At 38.7% G+C, this 27405-nt stretch overlaps 3 protein-coding genes across 4 annotated transcripts in view; 2 read left to right on the plus strand and 1 right to left on the minus strand.

Annotated features, from left to right (window-relative positions):
- rpl32 (ribosomal protein L32) overlaps nucleotides 1-4736 on the plus strand; it is a 251962-nt gene extending 247226 nt beyond the window's left edge. Inside the window, exons 1-4 of one of the 2 annotated variants that reach the window (XM_077226976.1) lie at nucleotides 2617-2739; nucleotides 3394-3494; nucleotides 3936-4117; nucleotides 4558-4736. In XM_077226976.1, the coding sequence (XP_077083091.1) occupies nucleotides 3399-3494; nucleotides 3936-4117; nucleotides 4558-4687 (408 nt within the window). In that variant the 5' untranslated portion in view covers nucleotides 2617-2739; nucleotides 3394-3398 and the 3' untranslated portion in view covers nucleotides 4688-4736. Of the gene's footprint in view, nucleotides 1-2616; nucleotides 2740-3393; nucleotides 3495-3935; nucleotides 4118-4557 lie in introns of those variants that run through there. The other variant, XM_077226977.1, reaches the window with a different exon arrangement.
- Nucleotides 4737-5360: 624 nt separating this feature from the next.
- cand2 (cullin-associated and neddylation-dissociated 2 (putative)) lies at nucleotides 5361-17023 on the minus strand. Its single transcript, XM_077226948.1, has 15 exons — nucleotides 16732-17023; nucleotides 15489-15632; nucleotides 15261-15415; nucleotides 15063-15186; nucleotides 14729-14985; nucleotides 13474-13579; nucleotides 13188-13333; nucleotides 12691-12977; nucleotides 12473-12614; nucleotides 9895-11397; nucleotides 9646-9741; nucleotides 9363-9532; nucleotides 9042-9206; nucleotides 8794-8901; nucleotides 5361-5665 (listed from the first exon to the last, which is right to left on the minus strand). Exons 1-15 carry the CDS (start codon nucleotides 16797-16799, stop codon nucleotides 5441-5443), a joined length of 3696 nt encoding a protein of 1231 aa, XP_077083063.1. The 5' UTR covers nucleotides 16800-17023; the 3' UTR covers nucleotides 5361-5440.
- Nucleotides 16992-24962, plus strand: sec13 (SEC13 homolog, nuclear pore and COPII coat complex component). The gene is made up of 9 exons (XM_077226958.1): nucleotides 16992-17202; nucleotides 17921-17965; nucleotides 18056-18171; nucleotides 18249-18400; nucleotides 18489-18622; nucleotides 19460-19593; nucleotides 21020-21140; nucleotides 21404-21550; nucleotides 24536-24962. The coding sequence occupies exons 1-9, from the start codon at nucleotides 17200-17202 to the stop codon at nucleotides 24644-24646; spliced, it is 963 nt and encodes a 320-aa protein (XP_077083073.1). The 5' UTR covers nucleotides 16992-17199; the 3' UTR covers nucleotides 24647-24962.
- The last annotated feature ends 2443 nt before the right edge of the window (nucleotides 24963-27405 follow it).

Below are 27405 nucleotides of genomic sequence, written 5' to 3' on the forward strand. Positions count from 1 at the left end.
CTAAATAAACACGAAAATGTATAAAAGGCTCCATTACTTTGTATCTTACGTTATGGCCCCGTAGAAGCCGTTTTTTGTTAAAAACAGGCTAACGATTGCGTCATAACCACGCGACTTTTTGTCGCACAATAGAGACAGTACCGTATCGACAGGAGGAGAAGCTCGCAGGCTATCGGGGGGACGTCCCGTCAAGGGAGAAGCCCATAGATAATGAGTCCATAAAAGCAACGGGACAAAATATTTCAACAACGTTTTTGGGGAATTGGAAATAATTCGGTATGTGGCAAGTGAATACAAATGAAGTGATTAACGTTGGCAATTTTCACGCACAGCTACTAGAAGATTTACGTCTGTCAGACAGGTTGCTCACGTCATCAAGCTTAGTTTGAGTCGGTTTGAGTCTGCGCGTCAGGAACGGAAGTGCTAAAAAATCGCTAAAAATGGGCTTCAACTGTCTCAACTGAGTTCCAATGAGATGGCTCTGTCCACTTCTTATACTGTCTATGTTCATTCTGCACTCGCCCGCAATCACATCCAGTGGAATTCTAATGGAACTGCAACCAAGGTCATATACAATGGGGCTAATAGGAAGTGCCAAGGCTCTCCGTTAGACAGGCTCTGGTATGATTGAAATTCAAAGTATACATCCGCCATGTTGTTACTGTCACATTACCTACAAGCCTCAGTCGCTTCATTTCCATTCATAAATCATTTCCCGTGGCCTCGTGGGATAGTGTCCACACTTTAGAATATCACTGGAAGTAGTAGGTCATCCGGGTACTTTTTGCCTACTGTGGATTCAAATGGGTCCGATACGTTTTGTGGTCTGAACCGACTTGCGCATATGATCCATGCTATCGTGTCGCGTGACACTAACATGAAACCGGACTTCATTCACCCCAATGGAAAGCATATTTACACTTTCTGAATCGTTCCCTATATCCCCTATATAGTGCAATATGTGCCATTCACCATGTAGAAAATAGTAAATGTGTGAACAAGTGACCGATTTCAGCCTATAGTGTAGGGGGCGGGGCTTCAGAGAGCATTTGATTGGACAGAAAATCTGATGAGATGCTGAAGTGTAGAGTGATGTCATCAAAATCATTGATCCATATAGACCTTATGCGCCAGAGAAACAAGGGCGCCGCCATTTTTAGAATATTGTCTTTGAACTTCCGTTTTTGCGGTCGCTCTGTGTATTTTTATGGCATTGCTGTCCAGGAGTAATTAGCTTTTAAAGTGGATATACTTAATGTTAAGTTAACGAAAGTTATCATGAGGATTGTAATGTTTAAAGCAGATGTCTTAACAAATGTTAGTAGACAGGGAAGATTTTAAAACGAGCCGTTCATTTATAAATACGCAGGATCGCTGTGAAAATACAGACCGGAAGACAAATGAGCGCAGCGCTGAAAAGGGGCGTGGCTACATAAGGTCTATAGAGTGGTGCAGGTATGACGTCACTTTGAAGGCCAACCGGCAGTTTGCATCACACTGGTTCCCTCGACAAAAACATAGGCTTTTCCCATAGGCTTTTGGATTACTGCTAAAAACAAGCTCTGTGTTTGTTTATGATACTTACACGTTCTTGTCCATCAAGATTTTTATGAATTTTGAAGCCTAAATGCAGTCGCCAGAAGTAAAAAGTTAAAAGTCGGCTATAAACAAACTACACAGTTCCACGACTATAACGTCACCATCACTGAGCCTCCGACAACTCTTTCAGTTTTTATTTAAAAACATTTACCCTGAACGTTTGCGTTAAAGTAGTTTGTAAGAGCACAATTATAAGCATTAACGCCATAATTAAAAGCGGACTGTTTATCTGTTCAGCGTGATGACGTTTAATCTATTCGAAAGCCTCTGTAGGCTAGTCCCATTTAGCCACTTGGCAACAACCGCCATTTTCAAGACATGTAACAGGTTGAAAAAATCATGAGTGGGGTAATTTTGATGCATTTTATGTTGTGGAATAAAACGTGAAATTATCTTGAGCTTGTGTTCACCACATTCACATACCTTATTTCAACCATTTAACCAAAACCCCATTAAAAACAAAAAACAATTGCATTCGGGACGATGAAGTGCTAAAATGCGCTTTCGCGTTTTGGCCTACATAAATGTCATTCCTGCACCAATCTAATGGCAGAAGTGAGAGACTGTAAGTTTTGAATGGTTATATCGTCTAAATGTGAATTTTCTCATTGTTTTGGAGCACACTAGCTTATAGATAACAGTAAGGCTAACATATATAGGCCTACTGAAAGCCAAAAAACTTCAAAAAACTTTTGATTTCATGGGGACTTTAAAAACCAGTGTTTTTTATTGCTGAGGTATCACTAAAAATACACATGAATAAACACAATTGTAAATGTACATACTTAATATAGTACATATAACGGGATGAAAAGAACCAAGTGTACAAAAAAAGGGGAAAAGAAATATGCCTAGCCTATATAATAAAAAAAATTATACGTTTTAAACTTAAAAATATGTTTTATTTGGTAAAATCGATTAAATAATTCGAAACATAATTTGCCCTGCTATATTACATAGATAGGCCTACATAACACTTTTTTCATGTAGCAGTTTGACAACGACACACCAGCGGCAATGTTTTGCACGGCCACATTTCAGAGCAGGAGCCACTTCCGGCGATTGATGTTACTTCCAGGCCGTCACTGCGTCACTTCCTTCTCTTCTTCAGGACTGTCTTCGGTAGAGGCAGGCCGAACGGTGAGCGGAATAAAATCTCAATTCATCCTTTCACGTTCTGATGAAAATAAACGTTTCTTAGTCCATATCGCTCTGTTACTGTTCACTGCACTCAAATGCGCTGATATTGCGGCTCATAGAGCGATATTATGTGCGGTATTTATATGAATGATCACACGGGGATTGTACATGGCGGCCATTGGTGTCATCTGCATGAAACTCTGAAGTCACATAATATACTGAATACTGCTCTTCTAGCTTTAACATTACAGCAGAGTCCCATATAATTAAAATTGAAAGTGTATTCATACTCTCATGTTCAATATGAGCGTCCAATCAATCCAATATCACGCATGTTTACTACCGTTAAGTTACTTGTGCTAGTTGCATGTGTTGTGCATGATGTTTAGCGTATATTATGGGTTTCTGCCGTAGTTTTAAACTGTTTTGCTTTAAACTTTCGTCTTATCGCGTGTTCTAGTTTAACTTGTTTTTTGTGGACTTGTCTTTAGACGATACTGTTTGCTAACATTGCTAACGTGCATGCTACATGTCAACTTAGATTGCTTTAGTCAAAAATAGTCATTGTTCATCATGAATGATTCGTTAGTAATGTAAATGTATGGTGTTTTTTTTTTAAATGTCTAATTCATTGTTGTTTGTTCACTTTTGTAGGCATCATGGCAGCCCTCAGACCCCTCACCAAACCTAATATTGTCAAGAAAAGGACTAAGAAGTTTATCAGACATCAGTCGGACCGATATGTCAAGATCAGGGTAGGAAACCTGGAATATCAAGGAATTTGTTGGAAGTTGTGATTTAGAGACTCGGAAAAGCTACGGAAATTCACCCTACCTATTTTGTAGAATGCATGTTATAGATTTTGTAAACAATTTATCCATGCATGCATTTTTATTCTGAGATCTATCTCTTAAGTTACTGCCTTGTCATCGTAACTTCTAACACTAACGTTACAATACTTGATTACATACAAGTTGTATTAAATAATTGCTGAAGACTTTCTGCAAGTTCTCTGATCATCTTTAAGCAGTATTTTTTTTTTTTTTTTTAATGCAGAAAGTGTTTTTTAAATGGCGGTCCAAAACCTATTCGAGATCATGTGTAGCTTGATATTGTAGATGACTCAATTAATTTGAAATCCTTTAAAATTTTAAGACTTCTAGATCGTTCATTGACTAATGTAAATGTGTCTGTAGAAAAACTGGAGGAAGCCCAGAGGTATTGACAACAGAGTGCGCAGACGCTTCAAGGGTCAGATGTTGATGCCCAACATCGGTTATGGAAGTAACAAAAAGACCAAACACATGCTGCCCTCTGGATTCAAGAAGTTCCTGGTCCACAATATCAAAGAACTTGAAGTCCTCATGATGAGCAACAAGTAAGAGCAGAAGGATTTAGCTACTTTTATCCCCAATGTGAATTTGCATGGATGATTATTGCGTGTAAATCCTTTGTTTTAGTATGGTGGTTCTTTGCGGTTGAATATGTAACTAATATTCGAACTGTCTGTCTCTGTGATCATACCTGCTGAATTGTCCGTATTCATCCCAGGTGTTGAATTCAGAGAAATATCATGGCGGAGGAAATACCCATTCTACCTCTAGCTCTTGCTATAGCCAGCAGGTGGAAGATAATCTGCTACAAGTGACTAGTGCTTGTATTTGAGTCTCTTCGAAGTATAACTAGGTCCTATACTAGAGTATACAACACGTGTAACTTAAACTTAAAAGACTTTTTTGGGGAGGACAGCAATGTTGTGTTCTCATTAAAAAATATATATATATGAATTTGTGTAACCTTAGTTTTCTTTCCCTCCAGGACCCATTGTGCTGAGATCGCCCACAATGTGTCCTCAAAGAACAGGAAGCTGATTGTGGAGAGGGCCGCACAGTTGGCCATTAAGGTCACGAACCCCAACGCCAGACTCCGCAGCGAGGAGAACGAATAATCTGGTTATCTTGTTGTCTTTTCAATAAAGTGAAAAATATAAAACCATATTTTCTAATTGTCATAATTTCTTTTTGTTTAGATGATGACTCGTGTTTAAGACTATGCCCTAAAAGTGTGTACTGTTTTTGTCAAGACAATGTGTAGCCGAATAGTGGGTGAACTTTGGGACATATACTTAGTCGTAACTGCGTCTTTAACGGACAGCTGTCGCTTAGTTCATTACTAAAATCATTAGTAGTGATTTTGAACTAATCTAAATTACTAATCTAACGGTAATTTCCTACCGTTTCGGAGAGAAATGTTCTAGCGCGTTGATCTGTAGTCGGTCTTTAATGTGGAAACTTGTGTGTTTGCAATTTGCATAATGATGCATTTAAAAGTTAATTGTCAAACTTATTTACAAAAGTTTGCAATGCAGTTGAAATATGTGGATAAAATCAAATAATTATCTTTGTCAGGTTAGATACAGATTATTAGCCACTCAAACCCCTTTATCTAAACTGCTCTACTTAACCGTTGTACTCGCACATCCACCATGTTTGTAGTTTTCTAACATCTTAGTTTGTAGTTCTTTGAAATACTCATTTCAATATACTATGGTTTGGCATGCTCTATTTCTAACTTAAAATACTCTTTAGGATGGGTAGTATGCAAAATTGATAGAAATTAAGTTTCGAGCTTAAAGTATTTATTTTCACATCAAAACTGTAGTACATTGCAGGATTTATAACCATGAAAAATAAATGGAGTCCTAGCTAGTGTCCATTGATTCCACAGCCCCTGTTAAGGGGTCTCCTTGAAGGCTCTCGAAGATGGAGGCCATCTCTGCATTGCTTCTGATCTGGTTGGCGAAGTCTGCCATGGCAGGGCTCTTCTCCACCTCGCTGATGGACAGCAGGGCAGCGACGGCACGCATGGCAGAGCGCCTCAGCTCTTCCTGTTTCTCAAACTCCTGCTTCACTGAACCAGCTTTCACCTTTATATATATAAATAAAAAAATACTCATAATCAGACTGCAGTTAGTAATTGCTATTCTCACAATGGCAGTAAATTATTCATAATGCATTGATTCTACCTACTACTTTCTTCATATCTTTTAAATTATTTTAAAGTCTACTGCTCGTATACGTTCAGAACGAATGTGATTATCACTGAAAACTGAGCAAAACACAACATTTGATGACTGCATTTACAAAAATTGCACTTTTAAGAAGTGTTTTCTCAGAATTACATGTCTAATCAACTCTTCACAAACATTTATTATTTGAATTATCACTCAGAGTCTTTTAACCATGTATAATTGTCTTTCAGACAATAAAATGTACAAATTCTCGTCATTTCATATTTACATGCAATGCATGGATTCTCAAACTTTTTCGTCAGCTGGAATTCTACATTTACTTGAAGTAAGCCTTGAGATTTTAAGTTAATAAGGTAGGTCAATATTAAAATTAAGTCTTAAATGTTGTTTAATGGTCACATGATATTCAGATACATTTTTTTATTTTCAAATTATTTATTTTAGTTTGAAGTATTTACGATTTAATTAATAGCTTTTCATTAATCTCATGAACCACTGCAGTTCCATCATGAACCCCAGTTTGGAAAACCCTGACATTGTAATATTTAAAGGTGCAATCAGCAATTCCTGAGAAATGCTGTATATATCTGAAATCACCCAAAAAAAAACAACAACAACACTCAGATCCCGCTCCACCATTACATTTCTCTGCAGTAGGCTTTTTGATTTCTGTTTGTATTGGATTTCTTGAAATAATGTATCAATAGTAGTATTGTAAATAGCACTTATGCTATGACATTCTGTGACAGTCTTTACTTTTTTATTAATTTAAATGCATTAAGTTAACTTTATCAATTAGCAAACTTGCCTATAAAATGGAATAACTAAAAAAGTATATTAGATTTTAGTTATTTTATTTCTGTGACAATAACTGCCATTGCAAAACAGGCACATAAACAACTTTTAGTTGCACTGATATGATGATTGCATAACGAATTAACAATTCATTACTCCCACCCAACACCACCATGTTTTAATACTTTGTTTGCTCATTTTAATTAAAGTAACACCAGGTAACTTTTGCTCTCGGGGTCCCCCTACAGTTGGGAAACAGTATTGTCCTCTACTACTGTCGTAAACTCTGTCATCGTGCATTTGTTGACAACCATGGTAGCCCTGAACACTGTAGGAGGAGGTCACATGCAGGTGTTCTGCTTGCGTCGCGTGTGAAATGTCTTCATCCCAGGTACAGTGGCATATATTTCAGCATGTCATATGAATATAATTTCATGGGTTTTATTTTTTTTCTAACGACAAATGATCGCGATGATCACGTTTACAAGCCAGTGTCATTATAGTAGCCTAGTCTATTGGTTACCGTTTTACTGAATCTATATGATACTTCAATGCAATGTTTGAGTGGTAGATAATAACCATATATCGTCAATATTATAATATCAAGCCACCATAAATAAATCTGCAGATTTTACAAATCGATTTGCATTATAGCTTGAGGCAAGACAAATAATCATTACCTGATTCATGAAGACAAACGGAGGATAAGATAGCTTCCGTAACATAGTCAGGCAGACAAAAAAACACCCCAGACTACGGGGTGTCATTGGTTGTTGTGTTAAATGTTACCCAGATACAATAGTGCTATTTTCTGAGTGGCTAACAACACCAGACGAATAACACCAGAGGAGACGCGCTTGAATTCATGCCTGTTGCACAGTGAGAGCGGCGCGGCCAGAGTTTTGGGCGCTGCGGCATATTAAATATATAACAAATAGTTTTTCAGCGTGAGAAATACAATGTGTGGCGGGAGAGCGTGACAAAAGACCGAAATGAGTGACTGTCACGCTCAATGCGTGACACTTGACAGCCCTGTGATTTTAAGGAAGTGGGGGTGGTGGTGGAAGTGACGTATATGCCGTAAAGCAGTCGAGTTTTGTAGTTCTCTTTGTTCGCCGGTTACTACCCGAAACCCGAAGTTTAAAAGTACGATTAAAAACGCTACAGACCCGTCAGGCTATGGCAGACGTGTCATTCAACCTATTGTAAGTCGATGTAACATCACAAGAGACTTGGAAATATATTATGAAGGTTGAAAAGTTACCTGGTGTTACTTTAAAGCGAACACACAATTAACTATATAGTAATTCGTTAGCCTACCTGGTTAAGTAAATTGTGCATGGCCATTCAGCAACGTGGCCATAATTCACTTAGACCAGATAACAAATTTAATTTGTGGCCATGATTTAGCCTAAATGAGAAAACAAATTCTTAATTCATTGGAAGGAAATCTTAATTTGTGGTGAAACCCGGTCACAGTAAATACGTCTCTATGGAGCACATTGTGTTTATCGAGCAATTTATACACGAAAATTATTTTTTACATGCATATGATACGCATGGGTAGGTTTAGCAGTGGTGTGGGGTACGTATCTATTATACGTTTGGGTAAGATTAGTGTTGTGGGGTGCGTGTGTATTACACACAATAAAGTGTGTATCATATGCACGCGAACACTGCGTATCATATGCACGTAAAAACTCATTTTCGTATATAAAGACTTAAGACTGGGGTACAACACAATAGCTACCTTACCTATATCTAATTTATTATCGTAGGCCTATGTATAGCTTACCTTTTGCTGCACTATGTTTGCGAAGCACATCCTCGTGCTTTCTGCCAATGTGACGCTTTAGATTCCAATATTAATCTTTGCTAACTCGCACTGTCTCTCCACACTCCCTTTTTTTGGTGTATATTTTCTTATTCTTTGTATTTTTATATCAATATGGTACAATATTATCCTATTCAAATCGAGTTAGTTCAAAAGTAATCAAAAAGTAGTCATTATATTTCCATTATATTACCTTAAAAGTGTAATGTTATGGATTACATTGCTACCTACAATTTTTGTCATGTAATTTAGAATCAGCAAATGACTACAATTTGTAAGAAATCAACCCAGCACTGCTTAGAAGACAACATCCCATGTTTTGTTACAAACCATTGTAACATGGTTAGGTTGGGTCGCTGTAACATGGTCACAAACAACTCATGTTAGGTCTTACCTTTGTAGTGCAAGTAGCTTTCAGTGGCTCCACTAATCTGTCCAGCCTTTGTACCACAGCAGCTGGACACAGTTTAGAAACTCTGGCGAGCATAATGAAGGTCAGCATCTGAAAAACAAGAAACATGAGCATCTTAAAGAGAATGAATGGTGAAAATATGCTTGCTTTAATCCTATGTAATGTACTGGACAATGTTAAATCATAATGCAATTGCATCAGATCCCTACCTCACTTACAATATAACTTACTTTAATGTCATAGTGGTCTTTCAGGCCTTCCTCAACATGATTCAGAAACTCAAAGATATCCAAACAGTCCAGGCAGCTGTCCAGCAGAGTGTACATGCATTCAAACGCCGCCTTGCGGACATCCAACCCGTCATCTACCGTGTGCTTGAAGGGGCCCATCTCAACCTGACATGTGATTTAACATGCCATAATTTGGTAAGATTTACAAAATAAATTCTCTAAAAAGAATTTGAATTTCTTTTTCAGGGTTTGTGTATAAGAATTTATGATATTTTACACATATGGTAGGTTTCATGTGCCTTTACTGTTCATAATTTGTACCTCTCGAACAAGGTCTTTTCTGATCTGGGTCTCATTGTATAGATGTGGGAGAAGTGATGTCAGAAGTCCACGGATGAGGGAAGGTTTGTTGTGGGCAGCTGAATTGAACATGACTAAAGCCACTCGCCGAACATTAAGGTCAGGGTCCTGGAGTGTTTTCAGGAAGTCACCTAATAGCAGAATTGGTGCAAGGGTTTAAGACAGTATCTATCATGCATTCACCAAAAATGTATATCATTTACATTTATTATCCACAGAAAAGCACCAAGTATACGCAGTTTACCAATGCATCCTTTGAGGAGTGAGTCTATGGGCATAGGGTGGTCTACGATAGTGAACTTCACTGCAGTTACAACCGTACTGCGGGAAAGAGGAGACCCTGGAAGAACAATAAATGCTTACTTATTGTTTATTTTTGTGCAGTCGAGTCAAGTATACTTCACTTAATTAAAACCCCATTTTAAAACTATACGTTTGAAACTAACACATTATCTACTGAGTAAAGTCAAGCTAGTGTCTCATCTCATATTACCCGAGGACAGTTGTTTCTTTAGCCTTGGTAGGAGTTCAGATGGACTGACCATAGTGAGTTTCCCCAAACATTCGGCTACAATATTGCGAGTGCCCTCCTCTGCGCATTCACAGTGCTTGAACAGCAGAGCCCAGATGTTCTCCACATGAGGCTTGAGACTTTCGGCTGACAGAGCACTGATCATTTCCTTGAGGGAGTGCAGAAGCAGGTACTGTCTCTTTGGTTGGCTGCCGATCTCCTTGAGCATGAATGGCAGATACTCCCCTAAGTTTCCAACACAGATGTTTCCCAGGGCGAAAGATGCGGCAGATTTAACTTCCTCATTTGGAGAACCGAAGGCTTCCAGCATGACTCCCTTCAGCTCCTTGTGCCCTTCGAAGTTCACAAACCGTCCAATTTCCCCAAGACACAACAACGAGAGAATCCTCACCGACTCGGATGATTTGGGGTTCTTTACCTCCTGAATAAGGTTGGTAACCACTCCAGAAGCTTCTTTGGGACAGACCGTCGACAACGCTGCTACACATTTTGCAACAGAGTAGTAGGACTGTTTATGCACAGACATGGAGTCAGTCGACTTTGAATCGTAGTAAGGCCCTCTCAAGGCTTTCAGGAGGTCACTGTAACCCATGTTGTTGGACTTTGTTGCTACAAGAACCTGGAAGAACTCAAGTATTGAATTTAGAGCACCTCCTTGTAGCAGTGGAGAGTGGACTAAGTTAAGCACTTCGGGTAAGATCGTCCCCCCAATTTTGCTCAAAGAGGACGGGCAAACTTTGGCCATACACGTGATCAGCGTTATGGCTACCTGTGAGATATGCATATCACTCTCCTGAATCAAAGCAGGTACCTCACTCAGTATGGATTCTATCATGAGGGGCTTGAAGCTGTCGCTGTAGTTTGTGACCATCACGTTCAAGGCTGTTATCGTGTTCAACTTGAGGGCCCTCTGGTTTTTCCGCAAGAAGGATCCAAGCATTGGAATCCCCTCTGTTAAAATGGGTCTTAGGTCAATTTTAAGTGGCGAGGAAGCGACAAGAGTTAAAGTCTTCACTGCGATAAGCCTGGTGATTTCATTTTTAAGCCTTTCCAGAAATATCTGCAAGGTGGGCTGCAGGTCAGCACCAAGTTGGTCACCCAAATGACTCAAAATGTGGCCCATGCAGAAAATGGCCCGCTCTTTCACTTCTTGGTCTATGTCAGCTGCCTTCAACCTCTTCGAGGTGCAAGCAAACACGTTCTTTATGTAGGGCTTGGCGTCAAAAGAGATGGGCTTGTCCAACGGCCGCATGAGCTTGACAATCTGCTGGGTGACTTGGAGGGCCTCAGATGTGATTTTAAAAAACGGGTCTTCGACACATTGGATCACCGCTGGTAAGATGACATTAATATGTGGGTGGAAGATCTCTGGGTTGTGGCTACTCAAGAGAACATTGAGGAAAGAAAGGGCATCAATCTTCATATTTGAAGAGGCTGACTTGTCCGTCAAGGAGTAAATAATACCTAAAGAGAGAGAAAATCTGAAATGAATGTATACACTGAAAATAATATGCTACAGAACTGGTTAAAGAGTACAATTGGACACAAAAGATTTAAAGGCAACTTGATTGTTAAAGTATCAGGTATTAATTTATTACCATAATATAGCGATTAAAGGAGGACTGTTCTCTGGGATTTGTTTTCATGATAATCGAGTGTAAAGGGTTTTATCTCTAAAAACTGTTTAGCTTATAACGCTAGTATATGGGGCATATAATAAGTAAAAAGAGATCGCTAGTTAATACTACTAACAAGGCTCAAAATAGCCCCACACTAACACGGTAGCTTAATGAGGGTCTCTACATACAAACCGAAGCACTGAGAACTTTGTAAGTGTACAGAAAGTTTAATAATAATATACTTTATAAAGACAGTACCATCGCGGAGCCATCTTTAGAAAACAGTCTCGACCAGTCGAACCACGAACGCCGTGCTACGAGCTGAACTGTGACTTGGAATCTCACAGTTCAGCTCACTTAGCACGGCGTTAGTGGTTCGACTGGTCGAGGCTGATTCCCAAAGATGGCTCCTGCCTGTATACGCGATGGTACTGTCTTTATAAAGTATATTATTATTAAACTGTCTGTACACTTACAAAGTTCTCAGTGCTTCGGTTTGTATGTAGAGACCCTCATTAAGCTACCGTGTTAGTGTGGGGCTATTTTGAGCCTTGTTAGTGGTATTATAGTGTGGGGCTATTTTGAGCCTTGTTAGTGGTATTAGCGATCTCTTTTTACTTATTATATGCCCCATATACTAGCGTTATAAGCTAAACAGTTTTTAGAGATAAAACTCTTTACACTCGATTATCATGAAAACAAATCCCAGAGAACAGTCGACTCCGTACCAATGTGTTATTACACCCCAGGTTCATTTTGCGCCGGAGTTCTCCTTTAAGTGATTAAACTCAACAAAGTAGAGACCATTACTGACTCAGAATAAATTGGGTTTTAATGGTTTTTGGTGTGTCGCACCGGTCATGTCAAGTGTAGACAGGGTTATAGCATAGCATTTAATGCTAAATATCTTTTAATCTGACCTGGAATGAGGGCAGGTATGTACTCTCCTAGTTGACTGGGCAGCACATTAGCCAATTCTGTCAAGAGACTGAAGCAACCTTGTCTACTTCTCAAGCTCTTCTCCTTTAGCTGTCGGTGTAAGGCTTTTACTATTGTCGGTACCTGTAAAAGCAGATGAGAGCTATTTTAGGAGATATGCACCATGTAGTTTGGGTCAATAACCTGCACACAACTATACCTGTTTCTTCAAGAGAGAGACTGCTGGCTCTTCTTTAGCTCCCGTGTCCAAACTGGGACCGTGAGGGTGTCTGGTCTGTCTGAGCAAAGCCACAAAGGCTGAGAAAATGTCAGTCTTAACATTCTCCTCACGTTCTTTAAAGCGGGACACCAACGTTGGGCCTACAGATCCATAGAGCTCCACCAGCAGATCCCTGCGGCTGCTGATTATCGCCTCCAGACATTTGACAGAGGAGCGCCGCACCTTCCAGCTCATGTCCTCATCATCACTGTATTCATCATCAGACTCTATAGATAACAAGTGTGTTGACTGTGAAAAACACACTCAGAGTGGGCAGCACTACATCCGCCATCTGCCTCATCTCATACATAGCTAGAGAAACTTTTTATGAACCATTAGTAATGATTTTTAATTCTTTCCAAAAATATCCTATTGGTGTATGCTTAAAGATGAAATTATAACGCCTAAAATTGCACAATGATGGTCAAATAAATCACCCTGATCTTCATCCTCTCTTTCCTCAATGTCCATACTGTCATCCTGGTCATCGTCAGCATCATAGTTGTAATTGGGGTCGTAGGTTATGTACTTCAAACACAACTTGATAATTGTTGGAATGTGAGGGGACATTTCCTTTGGACATCTGACAAAAAAAACAAAACAAGAGATAATTTCTGAGATAATATCTGACATACAAGTTCACACAGAGGGAGAAAGCATTGTGTCATGATGAAAAAGCTGGATTTTAAAGTTATAAACCAAATAATGTAGAAGCAGTTTTACCTGCTAACAAAAGCTTCGAAAGCTTGAAAGCAGAACTCGCGTAGCTCATCATCTTCCATGTTACTAAACTTCACCACCACGGGTACAATCTTCTCCAGGTGTTCACCTTCATATCATAAAAGACTCAATATTAATACAGCAACCATGTCATATTCAAAATCTCCAAAAGACATTTTAGTATGGTTGTGTCCGAAATGCTCCATATACCCTTAAATAGGGCATTATTTGAGGTGACGGCCATTTCTAGTGGTGTCCGAAATCATAGTGGACGTTATCAAGTACACTCATTCAATCCCATAATGCACCGCAATAACGAGTACAACCAATGTATTATCTACAGCTAGAGAATACCCATAATGCACTGTGAAGGTGGCGCCGAATGAATTCCCACGTCTGACCAGAAGATGGCGCCGCAGCTGAATCATCCATCCATCCATTTTACAAACCGCTGGTCCGATGTGGGTACAGCGTAATATCACACAGGTATAAATACCTTTAACGGATTATTAAATTGTTTAATTAAGGTTTATACCAGCTAGTTTCCATGACAGAGTTCTTTTATCGTAGCCTACTACTGGAGCTGACAGTTGACTAAGTTTCAAATGATCATTAAACAGCAAGCACAAACTATGCAAAAGCCTTTCCGGCACTCGGTGTCTCATTTGTTTTCATTCACTCCTTCAAGTGGAGTATATTAGTGGAGTAATGTAGGGAATAGAGAATTGGGCGATTTCGAACACAGCCAATGTTTTAAATACAGTAGATTCATTTTATCTTTGCTCGTCTCTTCAGCTCCCTCTGCTGGTCACAATGTTAATACTACATTCCCTCAGCATTGACAGACATAGGCTAACGGTGCTGATCCACTTGTCCGACATGACTCTCGCGTGGTGTTGCGACGCCTCCCACACATTTGTACGTTGATGGGCGTTCCGTTCCTCTGTTTACCGCTATGGGAGTGGTTTTGACCGAGCGGGAAATGTTGCGTATCAGAACAGAGGACCTGCGAGAAACTTCCCCCTATCTCCATATGCTCTACTTCTATTGGATAGTCGCGTTGCGTTCAACTGAATTAATTTGCATAAAGATGGGCATCGGCCAGCAGCGCCGCCTTCCCGGAATGCTTTGCGGGCGCGACAAAGTCGCTTGACGTCACCCATTGGAATAAAGTGGAGTTCAGCGCGACAGAACTGTCGCAGGGACAAGTGGATCAGCACCGTTATTCTTCTAGCATAAATATAAAAGCAGCTCTCACCAATTCTGTGTCCTCCTCGTCTGCTGACCGTGGCCAAGCACTGGATGTAGGTGCGCACGCTGGCGGAGGGCGGTCCGCGGGACAGCTCGTCCATGAGGTGTTCGGTGAGCTGAGTGAACAGAGCAAGGCTACAGCTTGGCACCAGGTGACCCAGTGCGATAATAGAGCGCTTCCTTACTGCCATGCGAGGACTCATGAGCTGGGCGAGGAGACCGGTCAGAATCGACTGATGGAAGCTCACCAGAGCAGTGCTCAACCTGTCAAATAATGCATTAGACTGATGGGGGAATGTTCATAAACACTTTTCATGCAAGTATAAGGCATTTTGACCAACCTGCCCAACATGTCAGTGAGAATATCCAAAGCCTCCAGCTGAATGGACACGTCGTCTTGCATTCCCAATGCTCCAATCAGCTGGGACGTGATCTTCCTACAGACGTTGACTGTGAGGCTCACACCTTGAATACAATACAACAACTATAACCAAAGAGATCCTAAAAAGTCAGAAATCTCTATAATATCGGCATGATACCAGCAGATGAAGATGGCAGTTCAGCAATGACGGTCTTCAGGCCCATGCTGGAAATGTCCCTCAGCTGCTCTTTGTTGGACACCATGTTGGAACAGAGTGTGTCCACCATCATCTCCACCTGACACTCCTTCACTTTTCCCACTAGAGGACCAAGACTACACAAACCAGAAATAATCGTGATTATTTCATCACGTTCATGTTCGGAAGAAAATCTGAGTGAGAAAATACCATTTGACGGCCAGATTCTGCACTTCTCCGTTTTTGTCCTCCAGGAGTTTGAGGAGCATGGTGACGACTTTCCTCTCGCTCTCCTCGTCCAGTTTGATCGAGTCCTTCTGGAGCTCCATCATCAGGTCATTGGCTGCCATAAACCTTTCATTATGTCCAAAACACACGGTATTACCATGGTAAATACTAGCGAGATAGTAGTACTTAGTTAGCAAAACTGTTTCCTGGAATGGAAACTCATTTCTACCACTAAAAGAAAAAAACATGCTTTTGTAAATCATATTATGTGAAGAAAAGTTGAAATGATGACACAAGTCGAAATTATGAAATAAAGTTTTAAATATGACATACAAAGTCAAAACGATAGTTATGACACTAAAAAGTAAAGCATTGTGACATAAGTATAACATACAGTCGAAATTATATTTATGACATTAAAAAAGTTGAAACTATGACATAAAAAGTTGAAATATGACATACAAAGTCGAAATGATAGTTATGACATTAAAAAGTTGACATTCTAATAAAAAGTTGAAATATGACAGTCATTAAAAAGTCAAAATTATGGCAGAAAGTCATCTCATAATTATGACACTCATAGTTATGACGAAATCTGTCAAAATTTCGACGTTTTATGTTATATCATGATTATATCTATAATGAATTAGTAGGTCATCATTTCAACATTATTTCATAAAATATTTATCATATGACGATGGATTTGATTTAGTAAGTTGTGTCATAATTTCGATTTAGTATGTCATAATTATGACGCAGTATGTCGTTTTAATTGTATTTAATTATCACGACTTGTATGTTATATTTTTTTACAATTAAGATTTACCAAAGGCTTCCTTGTTTTGGTAACAGCAAATTAGAGACTGAATTCTGTAGGAAACGTGACAAAAATCCTTAATGTTGATTCATTTAATATTTAATTAAGTTTGACTGGGTTTACATTTCCATGTATTAACCAAAATACAAATGAAATATAGTGTATTGAATAGTCAACATAAGTTAAATTTTCATGCAAACAAATCATCGTTGTCAGTAACTTTCAGTAGCCTAACTTATATCCACAACAGTTTTAATTTAAAAAGTAACGTTAGCCAATGTTTATTCCACTTCACTATTTTTCAAAGGGGGTTAATATAAATCACAAATATAAACTGCTGGCCGTTGCTTTGTCATCGGCCTATTTTTGTAAACATTAGTCGTGAGTCTGAAACACACACTGTCTTACCGAAAATCTTTGTCAGTTGATGTCATTTTTTCCAACAGATTGGAAATGTAAAAGGTGACATTCGACATCTTGACTTTTTAAAGTAACGTACTTCACTGAATGACGATGTAAAATTACTACAGAAAGTTGAGCTTGATGAAGATCATAGCGCCTGGCTGGACACTGGACAGACCATGAGACATTTGACACTTTCAGGCAGTTATAAATAGAGATTCGGGCGATATTAATTTAACTCGCTTTGCCGCCTTCTGCTGCAGTCAGTGTGAACTGCAGGACGGGGACGGAAGTATCGAGCGGAACATTTTTTCTGTTCGACCCGGAGACTTTAGCAGGGGAAACACAGTCCGCACTGAGCGGTCAGTCTCTGCCACGTCGGAAATACTATCAGTGTTTTCATTTCTGAAGAGCAGAAGAACAACTAGAGACGTTTTTTAGTTGAAGGAGTTTGTTGGAGGGATATAAGCAAATATGGTGAGTGTTACATTATTGATATTCTCAGATATTTAAGTGCTCGGATTTTATAGTTTCATAATGAATGACCGGATGGAAAATGAAATGCATTTTAAATGTCTGATTACGATATTAAAGCTGTTTAAAGAGTTATTTAGATACTGTTCGATATTCAACTCTTTATAAAGACAGCCCTGATAATATAAAACAAATATCTTTGATTGTGTACGTTAACAAAAAGTACCATGCTATTACTGCGGTGTTTTGGACCGTTTTCAGTTTTTCCATTATATTATGTTGGATTAATGAGCTGTCAACTACTTAATTTTGTTAGTGTGTTATATTTACTGTTGTAAATTGATTAAAATATTGTATCCAGCTAATAACTTGAAAAATTATTCAAAAATAAAGAAATAACAAATTAATTAATTGCTAATATTTGTATTAAGAAAAATACCCTAAAATAATTCATAAAAAATGTGTGTGTATATATATATATATATATATATATATATATATACACACACACACATTTTTTATGAATTATGTGTGTAAATAATTTTTATACATAATAATAATTTATCTTTTTGTTCTCTTTTAAATTCTCTCTTTCAGTGTATTACAATTTTTTAGGGGTGTTCACTCTTTATGCCTCTTAAAGTTAAACATCATCAATACGTTTTCGACAAATATCAGTTTAACTGACATCTCAGCACATCTGTGGTCTTGTGTGTTTCAGGTTTCGGTCATTAACACGGTGGACACCTCCCATGAGGATATGATCGTGAGTATCTCCATCCATTTTGCCTCCATCTTTACTTTTGCTGCATCTTTTTCAACACTATATGACTGTGATTTGTGGTTCTGTGTTCAGCATGACGCTCAGATGGATTATTACGGCACCAGACTGGCCACCTGCTCCTCTGATCGCTCTGTGAAGATCTTTGATGTCAAAAACGGAGGGCAGATCCTCGTGGCTGATCTGAGGGGGTATGAGAAGGCACGCAACTAAAACTAGGGTTTCCGTGGAGTCGATTTTAACTCTAACTCTAATTCTGTTTCGGCAGCCACGAGGGTCCCGTGTGGCAGGTGGCCTGGGCTCACCCCATGTACGGCAACATCCTGGCGTCCTGCTCCTACGACAGGAAGGTGATCATCTGGAAGGAGGAGAACGGCACCTGGGATAAGATGTATGAATACACAGGCCACGACTCGTCCGGTAACTTCACGCTTTTCGATTCTCATTTCAAACACTGTGACATAAAAGCATCCCGCTGTGGACAATCACACATTCGCTTCTCCTGCAGTGAATTCTGTGTGCTGGGGACCGTATGACTTTGGGTTGATTCTGGCCTGTGGCAGCTCAGATGGGGCGATTTCAGTGTTGACCTGTTCTGGAGATGGACACTGGGATATTAAGAAGATCAACAATGCGCATACAGTGAGTTTCGCCTTTATATGAGATCTTAAAATATACATATACAGGGCTCTAATAATGATTTGATTCATTTAAATTATTTTAAGTATGATTAGCCTTCATAGTGCATTCCAAAAAATGGCAACACCTTTTGCATTCCCGGGTCAGTTTTGACCTGGTGGAGGGCAAGTTTACATTTACATTTTACATTTATTCTTTTAGTAGACGCTTTTATCCAAAGTGACTTACAAATTTATAAGAAATTGTAAGTTTATAAAATCATAACTTAAGTAGAACCATATTTGTATCAACTACTTCAGTAACACTTTGTTTTAGTGTCTTTTTGAACACATTACATGTTGTTACTGTTGTAGTAATTATAAATTATGCATAATTACATGCAACTAACTCTAATTATTTCTCAGTACTTTAATGTATAATTACACTGTAACATTGACACTGACATAAATTGCAACTGAACTTCTCATTAATTAGTAAATGTGCATGTTTATTACTGTTTATTAAATGTTATTACTGTATTAATACTTAGTCATAGCCTTTTACACTTTTTTTTAAATTAAAAAAAATAGGAAATTCTTTGAAATTTCACATGAACTACTGTAAGAAATATATTGTAGAAAAGATGCAAAAACATTATTAATGCAAAATTGTATTTAATATTTCTATAGGTGCCTGATCTGTATAGGCTCTTGGGATTTGATTATTTGAATGCTGATTGGACAAGACTGTGTTTTAGTCATGCAATAAAGAGGCTTTAGTCGAGTATGTCATACAAGACTGGCGAAATGTATTGTACTTCCTGTTATTTGAGGTTTTGTTTTTCTCTGGTGTTTCTGGCAGATCGGCTGTAACGCTGTGAGTTGGGCGCCAGCTGTTGTCCCAGGGAGTCTTATTGAGCAGCCAACAGGACAGAAGCCCAACTACATCAAGAGATTTGTGTCTGGAGGCTGTGACAATCTGGTCAAGCTGTGGAAGTGAGTGCAGTCCTTATTTTAGAGTACACGGTCACGAGCACCTGCTGTCCGAAAAAAAAAAAAAAATATATATATAGGCTAGTTTTTATTTTCTACATTGTGCTGATTGTGGGAGGAAAAGTATTTAAATATACAATGGTGCTGATTCTTACTGTTTCTGACAGCATTATCAAATTAGCCAATAATATGTAATGCGCCCCTAATTATGCTATTTTAAATTTTCATAATTTCAACCCTCTACAATGCAAATAAATCACTCGTATATGCGACTGAATCTTCACTTCGGACGACTAAACAATGTCTTTTATTATCTGGCCGTTAGTTTAGCATGGATATATTTTCACTCGTTGAACACTCTGAGCGCTTGAGTTTTGCTCTCCATCAAGTGATTCTGCACTATTTCAGTTCGGCTCAGTGGATGTGCAGTGTACCTGTATCTGTTCTCACACACACAGGAGAGTCTTACATACCACGCAGTATCGACGCGCTACATTTAAACACTATATTTTATTTTCTTGTCAAAATAGCTGAGTTCATTCAGAATTATTCATCTTTTAAGAACAGAAGATATGCCGGTTTCTCTGATAGTGGGCGGAACTAATGCGCAAACCGCAATCTCATTGGATGGACCTGTTTTGATTTCAGCAAATCTGTTAGAGCGAACGCAGATAACGTGATTAATATTCATGAACCCAGCAGCTCATCAATCCTTAGTGTGTTGTATATTGTTACTAGTAGAAGTATTATTATCTTATAATAATAATAATAATAATAATAATTACTATTATCTATTTTTTTACAGAAACAGTGAGTGACCAACAATATCTTAAGCACCAGCACCAGTCCGAAGTTCAGTTAAAATCACAAATATGCATTCATACATGATTACCAAGTTTAGTTCTAATTACTAAAGTTCTATCATTGAGTGCTTGATTATCATAATATCATAATATAATGCTTGATTGACTGATGTAAGAGTAGGTTCAGATATTTAAAAAGCTGTGCCATTTTACAAAGGTAAGCTGATTTGGGGGAACGAACGAATATAATAAATAGTGTATTTGCCTGGCGAGTAAACAAACAAATGTACTAGCCAATGGAGATTCTATTGCCATGTTGTTTCCTACAATAGATTTACATGCATCAGACGTCAAAAACGCTTTAATTTTCTCATAATTTACATTGTACATCTAATTTCTAAAAGAGTCTGAAAATGCTTTGTTCAAAGATTCGGTCTCTCTAAACCCCTCCTTTTACAGGAGCTTTTTTTACTCGGATTAGCCACAGTCTGTTGTGATTGGTCTACTCTGCTCTGATTGGTCAGATGGCCCAGTCTGTTGTGATTGGTGTACACAACAGACTTTCTTTCAGGAGACCATAACTTTATTGGTCAAATTATGTACTGACATTCATACTTTCTTCCCAGAGAAGAGGATGGCCAATGGAAAGAGGACCAGAAGCTGGAGGCACACAGTGATTGGGTGAGAGATGTTGGTTGGGCTCCTTCCATTGGTCTGCCCACCAGCACAATCGCCAGCTGCTCACAGGTAATCACAGTGCTTTACTCTAGATATTCTACTGTGGGACTCTTCCAGTATCAATGTGAATGATAGTTGCGATTAAAAAAAACAAAGTAAATCATATACATTTTTATTTTATTCCTGTACCTCAAATAATAGAACATAGCGGTAGCAACGCCAAAGTGGTTTGATTCCTTGGGAATGGTTTTGTTAAAATGGTTTGTGCAATGGTGTCTGCAAAGTGCATAAATCTATTTTATTATGTTATTTCATATTATATTATACCATAGGATGGTCGTGTGTTTATCTGGACGTGTGACGACCCAGCCGGTAACACCTGGACGGCCAAACTTCTCCACAAATTCAATGACGTGGTGTGGCACGTGAGCTGGTCCATCACAGGAAACATCCTGGCTGTGTCAGGCGGGGACAACAAAGTACGTACCTGCCAAATATGACCCTAGAATTTGAATTTAGGCTCAATCCGAATTCACCCCTTGCCCCCTACCCCTTGTTTTCGAGTGTACCCCTTGGCCCTTAAAACAGAGTTACAAGGGCCAAGGGGTTGAAATATTCCCCTACGAAATGGAACAACCCTTCATGAACCAGATACGTCATCAGTCGTCGATGATGGCTCTGACGTTACAGAAGCGACAAGTTTTTACAGGATTTCTCCATGACAACGACTGACAATGAGCGCCGCTGCTCTTAGCTCTGAGGAAACATGATGATTATAACGTTCCTTCCTCGAAATGTATTTCTTTTCTGTTTCGGAAAGGTAATTTATTATACAATTTCTTTTTTTAAATGCCTATATTATCATTAGAAGAGTAAATGAAGTGCATTGTGGTGTCATCTGGGGCTAAATTTAAATGTTTAACCGTCTGCGAAGCCATCTCGCCGGTGATTCGCAATGTATTCTGGGAACTTTCTCGTAGCCCTCCGTTCGAAGTGTGCCGGAGAAAAATCTCCGTTTCGTGGGCTATGTAGCCCTAACCCTTCGCCCTACCCCTCTATCCCAACAAGAATCGGGACACCCTACCCCTAGACGTGAACGCGCAAAACGGAGGGGTAGAGCCAAGGGGTGAATTGGGATTGAGCCTTAATGTCATAATTTATTCACCCTCGTATTCACTGTCACTTTTGATTCATTTAATGCATGACTTGTTGAATAAATGAATTAATTTTACACTAACCCCCATTGTTTGGACCGTAATGTACATCTACTCCGAAACTACTAAAATACTTTTTTAAATAATTTATTGTAGCAAATTAAATAAATGTTTAAAGTAGAAACTAAAACAATAGTGTAGTTAAAAAAGCTTTTGAATATTTATATATAAAATATTTTATCATATCACCAATATATTATTATAATGAGCAGTGTTTACCCAAATATATTTTACTTGCACACTATTTTTTTGCTTTTTAATATATGAAGTTTTGAATCGGTTCATTAAAATGGACAGTTTAAACTGTACACCTTTTTTTGCTATTGAAGTTAAAATAGCATGCGGTAATAGACTTCCTCATTTACAAGAATGGATCATCAAACTAGTCTAATGACAAATAACAAGCACACTTAAATCATTGTTATATTACCGCTGTATATTTAGTGTGCGGCAAACTCCTCCATGACTCAACCGGTCACTGACTAAAAACAGGCCGTGACTGTGTGCTTTGACATTGTGATTCATTGACTTTTCACCATGAAACTAATGGTGACACTCTTTGGCTCTCGTCCCATGGGATTACGGAGTAAAGATGCTGCCGCTGGAGCATGTGGGCAGCGATTTACCCAGCATCATTACTCATTTCACAGTGCACTCTCAGGTTCAGGAATTAATGACCGAGGTTATATCGCCCAGCACTCGGCCCGGCGTGAGGGAATCCGTCCCTGACATCCCCGTTTATTTAAAAAAAGACTCCGGGTTGTTGCGCTTCCGGTGAGATGCTCTGCCTTGTAATTATTCACTGCGGCAAGCGGCGGGTCGAGCCATTTACTCGCCGACGAACACGCCATTATCTGATGCATTTATAAAACAGACAGCTTAATAATGCAAAAGGGCTTTGAAAATACACGCAGGTTAAACACACACACACAGTCCTATCTAAGTGCTTCTAGGGAGCTAAAGTAGGCACATTTTTGTTTTGTTCTGTTCGTTTTTTTAACTAATGGTGTGTGCGCAGTGATTCTTGAAGGCGTTTTTGATTCCTTGTTAGCTGGCCGTAATAATCTTACACTGAATTTTCTTTTGTAAATGGCAAGTATCAACATGGAATTTTAAAGTATTTTCTTGTAAAACGTACTCCAATAACCTTTGTTTTATTTAATAATTTTTTATTTAACTATTTTTTATTTAACTAAGTAGATGAGCTTTTGGGGTGTGTTCACACTTGTAGCACAGGTTCTCTTGGCTCTTTTGTTCCGGACCAAAAGAAGAAAATGATACATTGTTCTCACTTGGCATGTTTGGTTTGATTAGAACGAACTCTGGTGCGATTGCTCCGTTAGTACGGTTCATTTGAATAAGTGTGAACGCTGACATCTGAACCCTGGTGCATCAAACTAGAGGAGAAAACCACATTAATTTGAGTGTTTGGTAAGTTTAGCACAAAATATACGTAATAAAAGCCGACCAATCAGGTTGTGAACGTATCCCTATTCCTTTAGGATCGGTATCTTTAGTTTCGGTGATAAAAATGTCAATCTGACACCTTTAGTCTAGTTCGCTTAGCATTCACACTGCCGTCCAAACCTAAAGAGGCTTTTGCGGCGTATATTTTGCGTCAGAACTTACCGAACATCCAAAACATTGCTGTGGTCTGGGATAAATGCACTTGTTGTATGTGCGTAGCCTGCAAATAATGGTATTTTGACCAGCTGAGAACTCATGAAGGGCTTCTAAAATGTGTAAAGAAGTCAAAACAGCGTCAGGAATCCCTCCGTCACACACACACACCACACACACACACACACACACAGATCTGCTGTGAGGAGATGCGGTTCTGATGCCTGTTTTGAACTGTGATGGGCAACATCGTGACTATGATGAGAAGAAACAGCTTGAGCATCCTGTCTTTTTTAGGGTCACATCTTATGACATCATGTCCTGTTTTGGGTTTGTCTGGAAGTGGAGAGAGACCCATATTTTCAGTGTCTCGCTCCGTTGGTTTGGTGCACCAGGGCTCGGATGGCAGCGTTCACGCTTATTCAAATGAACCGCACGAACCGAGCAATCGCACCAGAGTTAATTTTACTCAAACCAAACATGCACGCAGTGTGAACACACCCTCAGATTGCTTCACTGAAACTGCTAGACATGATGCTTCCTTTTAGCTAACAGCGTTTAGAAAGGGCTCATTTAAGCACTAAAGAAATGACGTCGTTTACATTGTTTCGCATTGACTTTTGCTCATAGGTGACCCTGTGGAAGGAGTCAGTGGACGGACAGTGGGCCTGTATCAGTGACGTCAACAAAGGCCAGGGAGCCGTGAGCTCCATCACAGACAGCCAACAGAACGAGCAGTGAAGCCTCCAGTCAGACTCCGTTCTGCCCTCAAAGACTTTCCTCCAACGTTAGAAGTGCATCGCACTCCCAGGCGGCAGAACCCAAATCTATTTCTTTTTTCCAACTCTACCCTGATTTTTAGATCATTTAGATCACCAAGCTGATGTTTGAGCTGATTTGTGGTGTTTGTAAAGATTCTTAACATGTCAATTATTTTGAGAAGAGAGAAAAATTATGATAAATGAAAGCTGATCCAAAAGTATTTGAACACATTGGACATTAGTGTGTTTCAAGACCTGGACGAACATTGAAGAATAAAGTTTTCTACACTAAACTATAACTAACTATAATTATTAACAATATATTGTGTGTGTGTGTGTGTGTGTGTGTGTGTGTGTGTGTGTGTGTGTGTGTGTGTGTGTGTGTGTGTGTGTGTGTGTGTGTGTGTGTGTGTGTGTGTGTGTGTGTGTGTGTGTGTGTGTGTGTGTGTATATATATTAGTGTGTGTGTGTATATATATAAAATGTGTGTGTATATATATATATATATAATGTGTGTGTATATATATATATATAAACAATTTGTTATTAATACCATATAAAATATCTCACACGGCAATCCTTTTAATGAACTTTTAACCCTCGTTTTAATGAACTTGGTGCTCTTTGGCATTTTTTGACTGAAAAATTTGATGTATTTTATTCATGTGAATAAGCCATCAATTTGCCAAAACATAAAATAGTTATGAATTGCCATATGAGTTGGAATTAAATTGGTTGTTAACAGAATTTCATGTTGACTTTAAACCATATTTCAAAACGCAATACCTGGAGCGCCATTAAACAACTAATCCATGAGTAAAACGGTTGGCATCACCTGCGAGATCCGTCTAGTAAACATGCAGTCCAAACGTCCAGCGTGAACGTACCATGGCAGTTGTTTCCATTACTGTCAGATGAAATCATCCCTCAGTTACAGATCTCGGTGGAGTTGGCCAAGAGTTCAGGAGATCAACACAGAGGCCTGCCAACCCTCCCTCGGCCTCCAGTTATGGGTTAACATCTGAGATGGTGAAAAACCTTCATTTGTGTGCCAGCCTCTAACTAGCGCAAGAGAAGTGTCAATTAGAATAACGTGTTGATATTTTTTTGGGGAAATGCGTATTTTCACACATCAGCATGGCACTTGTGCTTTGCAGTTCTGACATGATCCTTACTCATATTACAAAGCCAAAATAACTCATCTACAGTAAGTTTCACCATCATTTTTCAATACACAGTTCTCATTTTTCTTTAAATTATTTTTGTATTTTCTAATGACCTAGTAAAAACTTGCAGACTGATATTAAGTTTTAACCCTGTACACTGTAAAAAACAAACAAAAAAACAGTTGCTGCCTTAAATTTATAATCAACTTTGATGTTTAAATCATTTCAACTTAAATTACATTAAACTGACTTAAAAATTAGTTAAATCCTTGATATCTAAAAAGTTGAAAATCGCTTAACGAGTTTAAGCAATGTAAAAAGTAGAGGTGGGCATAGATTAATTTTTTAAATCTAGATTAATCTCACTGGAATCTTGGAATTAATCTAGATTATAACGGCTCATTTGAATTCTGCCGAAGTCATTCAGAATATGTGTGCTACCCAAATAATGTCTAAAAGTAAGTCTTTGAGAATAGTTCGCCTCGCGTAGTGATGTGAATTTCTGCCAAAAATGCCATTCGACAATAGAGGAGCAAAAGTCGAATATCGTTCAAAGAAAATTATAAAATAAAATAAATAAATAAAACGCACAATTACAACGACAGAAAGGGAGGCCAAGTTTATCTTTAGAGATTTGTCATCAAACAAACTGTTTATTAATTGAACAAGTAACATGTTTTCGTCTTGTTTTTAAACATAGTAACTTAGGCTAATTGGAAGAAGAAAAAAACAATAAGCACGACGCAGCTACAGTCCTTTTTTGCATCGCCGAACCAGATGCTCGTTAGATCAAAAAATAATGTCATATGTCATAATGATTTTATGTGAACCTGCCTTTACAGGCAAAAGCCTTTTTAAGCAAATTAGTTTCAATCAATGTAAACTATCCGTGTGACTATGCCTCTGCGCAATACACACACATTACCGCGGGATGGCGGGTGTTCATTTCATAAACTGTACACAATGGTAGCTTATTTATTTTGTAGCCTATAAATTAATGTATATGTCCAACGGATAATGTCATACTTTTTAGTAGTGCTATCGTGGCGTAATAATCTGTTTGGTTGTAAAATGTATTACCTGAAATGAAATGAAATCGAATGTATCGTCCTGTGGAATCATTCATTCACAGACAGCTTACGAAGATGTTCAACTAATAAAGATCTTCATCGCTGGCAAAAATATGATGCATTTGCAGATTTGCTTTCACTAGACTAAACTGTAGCTCTTGGTGTTCTTAAATCTTCCTGTTACGACTCCGTGTCGAGTGTGATTGAACGCGCTTCAGACGATTCAGTGCGTGAGGAACTGAACAGAACTGATTCGCGAACCGATTTCGACAGATCTGCCAACTTGTTTGATGAAGTCTTTGAACAGAATCGACCCAAAAGAGTGATTCATTTGTAAATTGAGCATCGCTCATGCCCATAAAATACAGCGCGCTTGGAATAAACTCATTTAACAACATGTAAAGTAACGAGAGGAACGATCGCCCAACGTAACATGTAAAAGTATACACCTTGTGTCCTTGACAGGAAAATACCCTGCTGCGCAATTTGCGCGAAAATATAAC

The sequence above is a fragment of the Siphateles boraxobius genome, unplaced genomic scaffold, assembly GCF_051911475.1.
Source record: "Siphateles boraxobius isolate OS27281-9 unplaced genomic scaffold, OSU_SipBor_1 13, whole genome shotgun sequence".
NCBI classification, from domain to species: domain Eukaryota; kingdom Metazoa; phylum Chordata; class Actinopteri; order Cypriniformes; family Leuciscidae; genus Siphateles; species Siphateles boraxobius.

Bases quoted from the DNA above. Each gene is read 5' to 3' on its own strand.
- cand2 (XM_077226948.1), bottom strand. From the start codon at position 16,799: ATGTCGAATGTCACCTTTTACATTTCCAATCTGTTGGAAAAAATGACA. The intron at 15,633-16,731 runs GTAAGACAGTGT...ACATAATGAAAG, and splicing joins TCAACTGACAAAGATTTTCG to GTTTATGGCAGCCAATGACC. The intron at 14,986-15,062 runs GTTGGTCAAAAT...ATTATTTGACAG, and splicing joins CTCACTGACATGTTGGGCAG to GTTGAGCACTGCTCTGGTGA.
- sec13 (XM_077226958.1), top strand. The intron at 18,172-18,248 runs GTATGAGAAGGC...CTGTTTCGGCAG, and splicing joins CTCGTGGCTGATCTGAGGGG to CCACGAGGGTCCCGTGTGGC. The intron at 19,594-21,019 runs GTGAGTGCAGTC...CTTTCTTCCCAG, and splicing joins AATCTGGTCAAGCTGTGGAA to AGAAGAGGATGGCCAATGGA.